This window comes from Neofelis nebulosa, chromosome 13 (assembly GCF_028018385.1).
Source record: "Neofelis nebulosa isolate mNeoNeb1 chromosome 13, mNeoNeb1.pri, whole genome shotgun sequence".
NCBI classification, from domain to species: domain Eukaryota; kingdom Metazoa; phylum Chordata; class Mammalia; order Carnivora; family Felidae; genus Neofelis; species Neofelis nebulosa.
The window spans coordinates 4,460,230-4,472,269 of record NC_080794.1 but is presented as its reverse complement, the minus strand read 5'-3'; the positions used below and the strand labels follow the sequence as shown (position 1 = coordinate 4,472,269).

Sequence of the window (12,040 nt, the reverse complement as noted above, 5' to 3'; positions counted from 1 at the left end):
TTTTTTTTGCATTTATTTATTTCTGAGAGACAGAGCACAAATGGGGGAGGGGCAGAGAGAGAAGGAGACACAGAATCTGAAGCAGGCTCCAGGCCCCGAGCTGTCAGCCCAGAGCCCGATGTGGGAACTCAAGCCCATGAACCGCGAGATCATGCCCTGAGACCAAGTCGGCGCTTAACCAACTGAGCCCCCCAGGCGCCCCTCTCTTAAACTTTTTAATATCTGAATTTTGAATAGGCATACTAAATACTGAAAATAATCATGATTCACTTCAGTTAAATAGAGATTGCAATGCAATTCTCTCTAAGCAGTACTTTTCCACAGATAACCTGCTTGGTAAGATTTCATCCACCTGCCTGTATCAGGTGGAGATACAGGCAGGAGGCAGGAGATCACCCCTTAATCTCAGCAGAATTTCAGCATGTCTATATTTTCATATTTACTACATCCTATACGAAATTAATTTGAGTCTACAGAATTAATTAGGATATCACTTTTTTCTGGTAAACAACAGGAGTTACAAATTCCCAATAAACAATGTGGCGCCTCATTACTTTTCACCAAAAAGACTTCCAGGACAGAAAATAAGTTATGAGTTTAAGTAAAGGTTTACATAAGCAATGCTACTACTTGCTAACTTTCCCTGTGCTACTTGAACGACCACACGGAACTATTAAAGCAGAGCTTCTAGAACATTCAGACGGGAAGTCTACCTCAAACAAATTCTATTTCCTGAAGCACAATTACCTGGCTGGTCCACAAATAACGAAGCCAACGGCATGGTTTTCTGATTCTTTAGTAAGAGAGTTGACCAAGGACTGTTGCCGTCTGAGAGAGGTCTTATTCTAAAGGAGAATGTAACAGAAACAAAATTAGGTTTTGATAGATATACGCTGACAAAATTTTTAAGTAGGAAACAGCACATTTGTAGTGTTTTGAAGGGCTAACAACGTACGAATAAAACCTTGAAATGGGACACAAAGTATATCGGAAATTTTTTCTTAACTGCATAACTAAATAGTAACTAATTTAGTAGGATAAACTCATCCAGGAAATTAAATTAGTATTGGGTAGCTCTGTATTTTTCCAACTGCTTTTTGAAAGTGAAGTCTGGCCAAAGTGGTGTTACAAAAGGCACTGTATCTGTCACGGTAAACGCTGAAGTACTCCCTCCCCTCGCCCCCACCACGATATCACACACATACCTTTCTTTGCACTCAGTTCTTTCTTTCATTTGAATTGAATTTGGTCCCCAGGTACAACCTTTTTTCTTGAAACTCCTTTTCACATCTTCAAACTCTTCTTGTCGACAGACAGTGTTCCTTCCCCAAGTTTTGTTGCTTTCATCCGAAGTCACTAGGCAGAGAGCATCATTCGTTTACCAATTTAAAAAAACTTAAGCCAATCAAACCAGTTGTACAGCTACCTTATGCAAAGCATGCTGGCAGTGGAGAAACATGAAAATGATAAAAATTATTTCTTTCAGCCCACTGACAGCAAACTTCCTTCTCTTAGCATAAAATTAGGGGGAAAAAAAAGTGAAATGAGTTAAAGAACTGAAAAAAAGTGAAATGCGTTAAAGAAAAGGCTGAACTTAAGGAAAGAAAGTATATATTTTTAAATTGCAATTTAATCCCATTTTCATAAGTCATTGCTGCTTTACTCCGGCCATCACGACAGCTTGGCTACAGTTGCCTTTTAAACCTCAGACTGGTTTTTAAATTAAAAAAAAATTTTTTTATGTTTATTCATTTTTGAGGGAGAGACAGAGCATGAGCAGGGGAGGGGCAGAGAGAGGGAGAGAGAGAATTTGAAACAGGCTCCAGGCTCTGAGCTGTCAGCACAGAGCCTGATGTGGGGCTGGAACTCCTGAACCACGAGATCATGACCTAAGCCGAAGTGGGACGCTTAACCAACTGAACCACACAGGCACCCCAAAATCTCAGATTGTTTAACAGTTGCCCCGTCTTGCTTTTTTTCATGGCCTCACAGGGAGGTCTGTGGCCACATTTAATATCCACATTTTGCTGACACACTTCCATGCTATCCCTCTAGCCTTGAACTTGCAACTGACTTGGAAACCACTGGGGGAAATGGTTGCTGTGACTGCACACTTGGGAAAACAATTCTGTAAGTAGATGTTTGAAAGCACAAAAGAGGTTTTAAAGCATTAGGACCTGTCTACAGAGTGGAATACTCTACGACCATAAAAAAAAAAAAAAAAAGATGAGGTTCAGGGGCACCTGGGTAGCTCATTTGGCTGAGCTTTGAACTCTTGATTTTGGCTCAGGTCATGATCCCAGGTTCGTAGGGTCAAACCCCATGTTGGGCTCTGGGATGAGCTTGAAGCCTGCTTAAGATTCTCTCTCTCTCCTCTTCTGCCCCTCTCCCCTACTTGCACTCTCTCTGTGTAAAAAAATGAGGTTCAGATAAAATTAATTATAATGTCTGTATTAAATATATAGAACCTATTATATTTTTTTATTTTTTATTTTTTAAAAATTTTTTTTACATTTATTTATTTGTGAGAGAGAGAAACAGCATGAGCAGGGGAGGGGCAGAGAGAAAGGGAGAGACAGAATCAGAAGCAGGGTCCAGGCTCCAAGCTGTCAGCACAGAGCCTGACGCAGGGCTCGAACTCATGAATCATGAGATTGTGACCTGAGCCGAAGTCGGACGCTTAACTGACTGAGCCACCCAGGCGCCCCAGAACCGATTTTATTAAAAAGTATTTATGCATATGTGCATATAAACACACATTATACAGAGAAGTTAATAAACATAGGTATCAAACTTTCATTTTATGCTCTCTATAAATATCTAGGTATATAAATATACAAATATATAGGTATATGTGTATGTGTGTGTGTGTGTGTGTGTGTGTATATATATATATATATATATATATATATATATATAATTTTTTTTAAGTAGGCTTCATGGGCAACATAGAACCCAACATGGGGCTTGAACTCACAACCCTGAGATGAAGACCTGAGCTGAGATCAAGAATCAGACACTTAACTAAGTGCCTCTAGATATCAAACTTTTATTGAAGTGTTTACCTTTGAGGGAGATGACTGCTTATGGAAAGAGGGAAATTTAAGTTTTTGAGAATCATTTTTTTTTAATTGGCAGCATTATGGGAGATGTTTGATTTGTTTTGTGTGTTTCAATATTTTCCACATTTAAAAATTTATGTATCTATGCATACAGAGGTGTTTGTGTGTATGTGTGTATGTGGCAATGTTGAACAAGTTGTTCACTCTTCTCATGAAGGGTCTCCCAGCAAAGTCTGAGGAGTGGGGGGGGGCGCTCCTGCTGGCCACAAGAGCAGCCAGGTGGAGCAGGACTGTGGTTACCAGATTGCTACCCGGTACTCGCTGTCACCTGTACAGTTCCCCAGCCTGTGGCCCCAGCATTAGCAACAACCTTAAGGCTTAAGTTCCCTCATCTTCCTCCTCCTTGTCTTGATTTGCTCTTCTGTTGTCTCTTCTGTTTCGACATTAACTGAATATTTACTGTCCTAAGAGGCTGGAAAGGGTATGGTGAAGAGTCCATGCTCTTGGAGATTGAATTCAGTGGCACAGCTTCATGGCCATTGAGTTAGGTCAAGTTTCATAAGCTCCCTGTGCCTCACTGGGGGAATCACAATAGTGTCTACTTAACGAGGCTGCTTTGAGAATTCAATGGGTTTACACACAGAGACAACTCAGAATGGTGCTGGGCACAGCAAGTGCCCAGTGGAGGTTAACTGTTAATACAGTCGTGCTAGGTGCTGGGTCCCAGGGTCTCTGCCCGTACGGAGTTTATGGTATGCTATTTCTGCCTCAATAACCCCTCATAGACTAGCCAATCCTAGATTCAGCTAGCAGAACTTTCTTGGTTTTTGTTAAGCGGATTGGTAAGTAGGACATGGTGGAATGAGGGAGGGTTACTGACATTTTCCACTTGTATCAACCATCTCTTTGGAAAAATAGTGCACTAATTTTACTATCTATTATTATATTCAGTTTCTGAAAAACATGCCAAGGATGTACAATGGCAGCAGATTACTGGGACACAGGAAGCTATGTGGTAGGCTGTTCCATCATTTGATTCTATTTGACAACACGGAAAAGATGTGTTTTACTCTTGCTTTAAGATATACCCTGAAACTTACATTTGCAGAGGATTAGTGAATTTTCTCCCTTATTCCCAGAGAGAAGTGTGCCTGACATACGGTATCGTGTAACAATACCAGTCGTTAGAGTAAGCCAGAGGAAGTTATAGTAAGAAAATATTTTCTGCAAATATTAGATGGTGTTCTCTTTAGCAGAAAGTGATTCACTGCATGATGGTGACATACTCATGGTTTTATCCAAAGTCAAATTTACATAGTGTATTTTTATTTGGGTATTTACTTTGGTAGTCTTTAAACAATTTGGGGGTAATCTCTTTTATGTTCAGTTTCAGTGAAATGATTCTCATCTCCCTCAATACCTATAATTATTCTTCCCTTCAGTTTCAGAAGTTTTGGGCTTTTCTTCTTACAGTGCTTTCACAACACATTTTTCTCAGGTTTACTCACATTTCCCCATCTCTGGTCCAGAGGAAACGTGCCAGATGACATCTCTAACTCACAGTGAAAGGAAGCCCATTCCTCTGAATCAGGTGGGCAGATCGACATACTTGATCCACCCAAAGGGAAAATCCTCGCAATGAATAATTGCTAATGCTATAAAAGGCAGACCACAGTGAGAGGCTCGAAGGCCACAAAGAGCTTCAGAGTAAGAATAATAATAAAAATAATGATCAAAACAACTGCCAGTACACAGAGAGCTGTTACCACGTGTATACACTTGACCTTTTTAAACAACTATCGTCCCCAGTTTACAGAAAAAGAATCTGAAGCACGATGAGGTTAAGAAACTTGTCCAAAACCACAGTGGAGTAGAGCCAGAGTTGGGATTCAGTGCCATCCTGGGCACTAACCAGATTATTATATTATTAAAAAAAGAATATCCTAAATAAACAACCTAACTCTACACCCTAAGGAACTAGAAAAACAAAACAAAACAAAACAAACAAAAAAACCAGTGAGCCAAAAGTTAGTAGAAGAAAGGAAATAATGAAGATTAGAGCAGAAATAAATGACATAGAGAACAACAACAACAAAAACACAATGGAAAAGATGAACCACACTAAGAGTTGGTTCTTTGAAAAGATAAATAAAATGAACACAACCTTAGCTAAACTAACCAAGAGAAAAAGAGAAAGAACCCAAACCAACAAAGTTATAAATGAAAAAGGAGACATTAAAACTGATCCCACAGAAATTCTAAGGATCATTAGAGGTACCAGGAAGAACTATGTGTCAACAAAATGGACAACCTAGAAGAAATGGAAAAATTCTTAAACAAATTTTTTAAAATATTTATTTATTTTTGTGAGAAAGAGACAGAGCATGATCGGGGGGGGGGGGGGGGCAGAGAGTGAGGGAGACACAGAATCCAAAGCAGGTTCCAGGCTCTGAACTGTCAGCACAGAGCCCGATGCGGGGCTCGAACTCACAGACTGTGAGATCATGACCTGAGCTGAAGTCGAACACTTAACCTACTGAGCCACCCAAGCCCAAGAGATGGAAAAATTCTTAAACTTACAACTTGCCAAGACTGAATCAGGAAGAAATAAATATCTGAATAGACCAATTATTAGTAAAGAGATTGAATTAATCATCAAAAATATCCCAAAGAAGAAAAGTCCAGGACCAGATGGCTTCACTTGTGAATTTTACCAAACCATTAAGGAAAATTAACACCAGTCGTTCTCAAATTCTTCCAAAAAATCAAAGAGAATGGATCACTTCCAAACTCATTTTATTAGGCAATCTTTACTCTGATACCAAAACCAGAAAAGGACATTACTAGAAAAGAAAATTATGTGCCAATATCCCTAATCAATATAGACACATAAGTTCTTAATAAAATACCAGCAAACAAAATTCAGCAGCACATTAAAAGGGTCATTCACCATGATCAAGTGGGATTTATCCTTGGGATGCAAGGATAGTTCAACATACGCAAATCAATCAATGTGATACATCACATTAATAGAATGAAAGAAAAGAATCATATAGTCATCCCAATAGACACTGAAAAAGCATTTGACAAAATTCAATATCCATTTATGCCAAAAAGTCTTAACAAATTAGGAATAGAAGGAATGTATCTCAACACAACAAAGACCATGTATGATGAGCCTACCCTTAACATCATACTATATGATGAAAGGTTTAAAGCTTTTCCTCTTGTTCAGGAACAAGGTGCCCACTATCACCACTCCTATTCAACATAGTGGTGGAGGCCTAGCTAGAGTAATAGGCAAGAAAAAGAAATAAAAGGTATAAAAATTGGAAAGGAAGAAGTAAAATTCTATTTGCAGATGAGATGAAATTATATATAGAAAATCCTACAGATTGAAAGAAAACACCTGTTAGACCTGATTAATGAATTCAGTAAAGTTTCAAGATACAAAATTAACATACAAAAAACAGTAGAGTTTCTATACACTAACAACACGTTTTCTGAAAAGGAAATATAGAAATCCCATTTACAATGGCATCAAAAACTATAAAATACTTACGAATAAAACTAACAAAGGAGGTGAAAGATCTCTATTCTGAAAACTATAAGATATTGATGAAAGAAATCAGAGAAGACACAAATGAATGGAAATATCCTGTGTTCATGGATTGTAGGAACTAATATTGTTAAAATAGCAATACTACCAAAAGCCACCTATGGATTCAATGCAATCCTACCAAGATTCCGATGGCCTTTTTTACAGAAGTAGAAAAACCCCTCCTAAAATGTATATGGAATCACAAAAGACCCTAAATAGCCAAAGAAATCCTGAGAAAGCAGGAGGTACCACATTCCCTGATTTCACGCTATGCTATTAAGTTATAGTCATGAAAACAATATGGTACTGGCATAAAAACAGACAAATAGACCAACAGAATAGAGCCCAGAAATAAACCAAACTACATATGGTCAACTAATACTTGAGAAGGGAGCCAAGAATACTCAATGGAGAAAAGACTCTTCAATAGATGGTTCTGGGATAATTGGATATTCACCTGCAAAAATATAAAGCTGAAACCATATCTTATAACATTCATAAAAATTAACTCAAAGTAGATTAAAGAGTTAAATATGAGACCTGAAACCATGCAACCCCTAGAAGAAAATATAAGAATAAAGCTTCTTGACATGGGTCTTGGTAATGATTTTTTGGCTATGACACCATAGGCACAAGCAACAAAACATAATCAAATTAAAAAATGTCTGCACAGCAAAAGAAACCATAAACAACCTAGTGGAAAGACAACTTACGGAATGGGAAAACAAATTTGCAAACCATACATCTGAGAAGGGCTAGTCATCAAAGTATATTAACAAACCCATAAAACTCAATAGCAAAAAATCAAGTAACCAGATTTTAAAAGTCGGCAAATGTCTTAAACAGGCATTTTCCAAAGAAGACATATGAATGGCCAACAGGCACATGAAATGATGCTCAACGTTACCAATTGTTAGGGAAATGCAAATCAAAACCACAATGAGATATCGCCTCACACCTTTTAGAATGGCCACCCTTAAAAAGACATGAGAGAACAAAGACTGGCAGGGATGTGGACTGCTGGTAGGGCTGCAAATTGGTGCAGCCACTGTGGAAAACAGTATGGAGGTTCCTCAAAATATTAAAAATAGAATCGCCATTTTATCCAGTAATCCCACTTATGGGAATTTATCCAAAGGAAATGAGAACACTGAAAAGATACCTGCACCCCGATGTTCATAGCAGCATTATTTACAATAGCCTAAACATGGAAACAACCCAAGGGCCCATCGACAGATGAATGGATAAAGAAGAGGCGGTGTGTATATACAACGGAAGGTTACTCAGCCACAGAAAAGGAGATCTTGCCATTTGCAACAACACGGATGGACCTAGAAATACTATCTGATCTCACTTATATGTGGAATCTAAAAAAAAAAAAAAAAAAAAAAAATCATAGAAAAAGAGATCAGACTTGTAACCAGAGGTGGATGGTGGAGGAAGGGGGGAATTGGAGGCAGGTGGTCAAAAGGCATAAACTTTGAATTAAAAGATAAATAAGTACTAAGGAGGTAATGTGCATGATGACTATAGCTACCATTGCCATATGATGTAAAGAAAAGCTGTTAAGAGAGTCAATCCTAATAGTTCTCATCACGAGGAGAAACATTTTTTTACCTTTTTTAGTCTTTCTTTTCTTTTTATTGTTACCTATCGGAGAAGAAAGATGTGCAGGAAACCTATTGAGGTAATCAGTTCGCAATATATGGAAGTCAAACCACCATGCTGTATGCCTTAAACTTATACAGTGATGTGTGTCAATTATTCCTCAATAAAACTGGAAAAAAAATAGAACTATCATATGATCCAGCAATTGCACTTCTGGGTATTTAGCTGAAGAAAACAAAAATACTAACTTGAAAATACACATGTGCCCCTATGTTCATGGCGGCATTATTTACAATAGCCAGGATGTGAAAACAACCTAAGTGTCCATCAACAGACAAATGGATAAGGAAGATGAGGTATATCTATCCAGGGGGATATTATTCAGCCAGAAAAAAGAATGAAATCTTGCCATTTGCAATAACATGGATGGGTCATGAGGGCATTGTGCTAAGGGAGATAAGCTAGACAGATAAATACTGTATGATCTTATTTATATGTGGAATCAAATTAAAAAAAGAAAAAAGAACTCATAAATACAAAGAACAGATTGGTGGTTGCCAGAGGCAGGGGGTGGATGAAATGGGTAAAGGGGGTCACAAGGCACAAACCTGCAGGTACAAAATAAGTAAGTCCTGGGGGTGTCATGTAGAGCATGGGCACTATAGTTAATAAGGTATTACATTATTTGAAAGTTGCCAAGAGAGTCGATTTTTTTTTTTTTTTTAATTTTTTTTTTCAACGTTTTTTATTTATTTTTGGGACAGAGAGAGACAGAGCATGAACGGGGGAGGGGCAGAGAGAGGGAGACACAGAATTGGAAACAGGCTCCAGGCTCCGAGCTGTCAGCACAGAGCCCGACGCGGGGCTCGAACTCACAGACCGCGAGATCGTGACCTGGCTGAAGTCGGCCGCTTAACCGACTGCGCCACCCAGGCGCCCCAAGAGAGTCGATTTTAAGAGTTCTCATCATACGAAAAATAAAAATAAATTTTGTAACTATGTATGGTGACCGATGTTAGCCAGATTTATCGTGGTGATCATTTTGCAAAACATGTGACCCTTCAAATGGGTTTGAACTGTGTAGGTCTACTCACATGCTGATTTTTTTTTTTTTTTTAATAAATACAGTACAGTCTGGTATATGTATGATTTTCTTAATAATATTTTTCTCTAGCTTACTTTATTATAAGAATACCATATATGATACATGTAACATGCAAAATATTTGTTCATTGACTCTTGATGTGATCAGTAAGACTTCTAGTCAACAGTAGACTATTATCCGTTAAGTTTCTGGGGAGCCAAAAGTTATATGTGGATTTTCAACTGCACTGTGTGGTGGGTGGGTGTTCAGTGGCCCTAACCCTCATGTTGTTTAAGGAGCAACTGTATATACAAATATTGAATACTTACGTCGTATACCTGGAACTAATATAATGTTACGTATCAGTTACATCTCAATTCAAAAAAGAAAAAGAAAATTAGACTAAGAAATGTCAGACCAAATTTTGTTTTCTGAATGGTTGTGACATCTGTGAATGTCACGTGTTTGTTACAAGGACCTTTAATACACCTCGGGCTGGATGGAATCCAAGTCGGTTCACGACGGAAATCCCCCCAGGAGCCCCTGGGCTGGGGGAGAAAGCTTACGCTGTATTGCTCGAAGCCGAGGAATCACCGTGGGGCTACTAGGCGGACTGGAACCATTGCTGTTCAAGCTCCTCCGTTTGTCCAAGTTGGGAGAGGCCTGCACGGTGATTTTATGCTGGAAATCTGTTGGACATGGAAACAAGGAAGAATTAAGGTTTCGTAGTTTTTAAGTTCCATTCATGGCCACTTTCATCAGCACAAAGCAACAAAAGCAAAAACTGCCCAAGGGTAAGAAGGCAGGTATCTCTGGCTCTGTTGCTTGGTTTCCTTCTTCTCTTCCATTCAGGGTTCAAGTCAATAAATGACTCAGAGCCTACGATACGTTAGGTACGGTCAGACACATGCAGAACAATGAGACACTGAGTACTTGCAGAATCGAACCATCTTCTGGGAAGAAGAGTTACCTTTGTGTAGCCTGATATGGTTATAAACAAAATTAGAAGAGGAGACTCCTTGGACTTAAATGAGCCTTGGTTCTGTCACTAGCAAACTCTGGACCTCAGACCAGTCTGGACCTCAGACCTCTCTGAACTGGTCTCCTCAACTGTTAGACAGAAACAACCAACATTGCACAGATTGCTGTGGTGATTAAAACAGAAAATGCATGGGGCGCCTGGGTGGCGCAGTCGGTTAAGCGTCCGAGTTCAGCCAGGTCACGATCTCACGGTCCGTGAGTTCGAGCCCCGCGTCAGGCTCTGGGCTGATGGCTCGGAGCCTGGAGCCTGCTTCCGTGTCTCCCTCTCTCTCTGACCCTCCCCCGTTCATGCTCTGTCTCTCTCTGTCCCAAAAATAAATAAAAAAAAAAAAAAGTTGAAAAAAAAATTAAAAAAAAAAAACCAAAAAACAGAAAATGCAGTTAACGCTAAGGCGGCAGGGGGTGGGTATTGGTTTCAGGACAAAACACTCCCCCCAATACTCCCCCTTAACCTATCACATTTCTTCACGACTGTCCACTCTTCATCAAATCTAGCATAAAAATACTCTGCTCTGTTTTTACGGGGTCTTCATTTCCTTAGGGGTCTTCATTTCCTTGTATAAAATGTACGTTAAATAATTGCTTTGCTTTTTTTCCCCCCTGTTAATCTGTCCTTGACAGTCTGATTTTCAGACCCAGACAGGGACCCTAAGAGGGTCAAGGAAAACTCCCCAACTCTGTATCAGTTAAAAGCATTTTGTGGTCAACATACCCTACAAATCACAGTTAATCTGACCCAACCTTAATATGGGCAGCTGCCACAGAAGAGTATGTTGACAATATGGGAATATACAGAAGGGGTAATGTGACCAGAGGGAAGTGGAGGGAGTCTGGGAAAACTCTGTCAACTGTAAGAAAGTTATCAAAACCTTAGACCCAGGTAAAGGAAATTATTGGGTGTTCTTTCAGAGTGCACGGCTGAGCTTAACCTTTGACTTTCTCTTGACAGGGCTAATTTTTACAACTCTGTCAGGGCAGAGGTTAACTTGTAGATTCTATCTGGTGGCAATACCAACAATTTCTGTCTGGTGTGAAAGACAATCCCCAAGGTTCTGGTTACTGCCATCCTGGGCACTAACCAGATTTGTATTTAACCTAGCAATCTAACCCTAACATCCCCTTATTAAATTGTCCGTACATACTTAGCTCCTCAAATTCTCAATGAAACCAATTGTAACTGGTTCTCTGGTTATTAACGAGTTGAATAAAAATCTTGGACACGTGGGGCGCCTGGGTGGCTCAGTCGGTTAAGCGGCCGACTTCAGCTCAGGTCGTGATCTCGCGGTCAGTGAGTTCGAGCCCCGCGTCGGGTTCTGTGCTGACAGCTCAGAGCCTGGAGCCTGTTTCAGATTCTGTGTCTCCCTCTCTCTGACCCTCCCCCGTTCATGCTCTGTCTCTCCTTGTCTCAAAAATAAGTAAAACGTTAAAAAAATTAAAAAAAAAAAATCTTGGACCCGTGTCCATTTCACATTTGAAAGAGAGCTATAATTTTCCTTTCTGAAAACTATACTTTATGCTTTATTTAAAAAAAATTTTTTTAATGTTTATTTTTGAGAGAGAGAGAGAGAGAGAGAGAGTGCAGGGGAGAGACAGAGAGAGAGGGAGATACAGAATCCGAAGCAGGCTCCAGGCTCTGAGCTGTCA

The 12,040-nt window shown here is 39.4% G+C and overlaps 1 protein-coding gene across 2 annotated transcripts in view; it reads right to left on the bottom strand.

The window, feature by feature from the left end:
* MAP3K21 (mitogen-activated protein kinase kinase kinase 21) overlaps positions 1-12,040 on the bottom strand; it is a 60,212-nt gene that overhangs the window by 6,865 nt on the left and 41,307 nt on the right. For both annotated transcript variants that reach the window (XM_058696166.1, XM_058696168.1), the window contains exons 6-8: positions 9,922-10,044; positions 1,206-1,356; positions 748-845 (exon numbers count right to left, since the gene is read on the bottom strand). In XM_058696166.1, the coding sequence (XP_058552149.1) occupies positions 748-845; positions 1,206-1,356; positions 9,922-10,044 (372 nt within the window). The remainder of the gene's footprint in view (positions 1-747; positions 846-1,205; positions 1,357-9,921; positions 10,045-12,040) is intronic.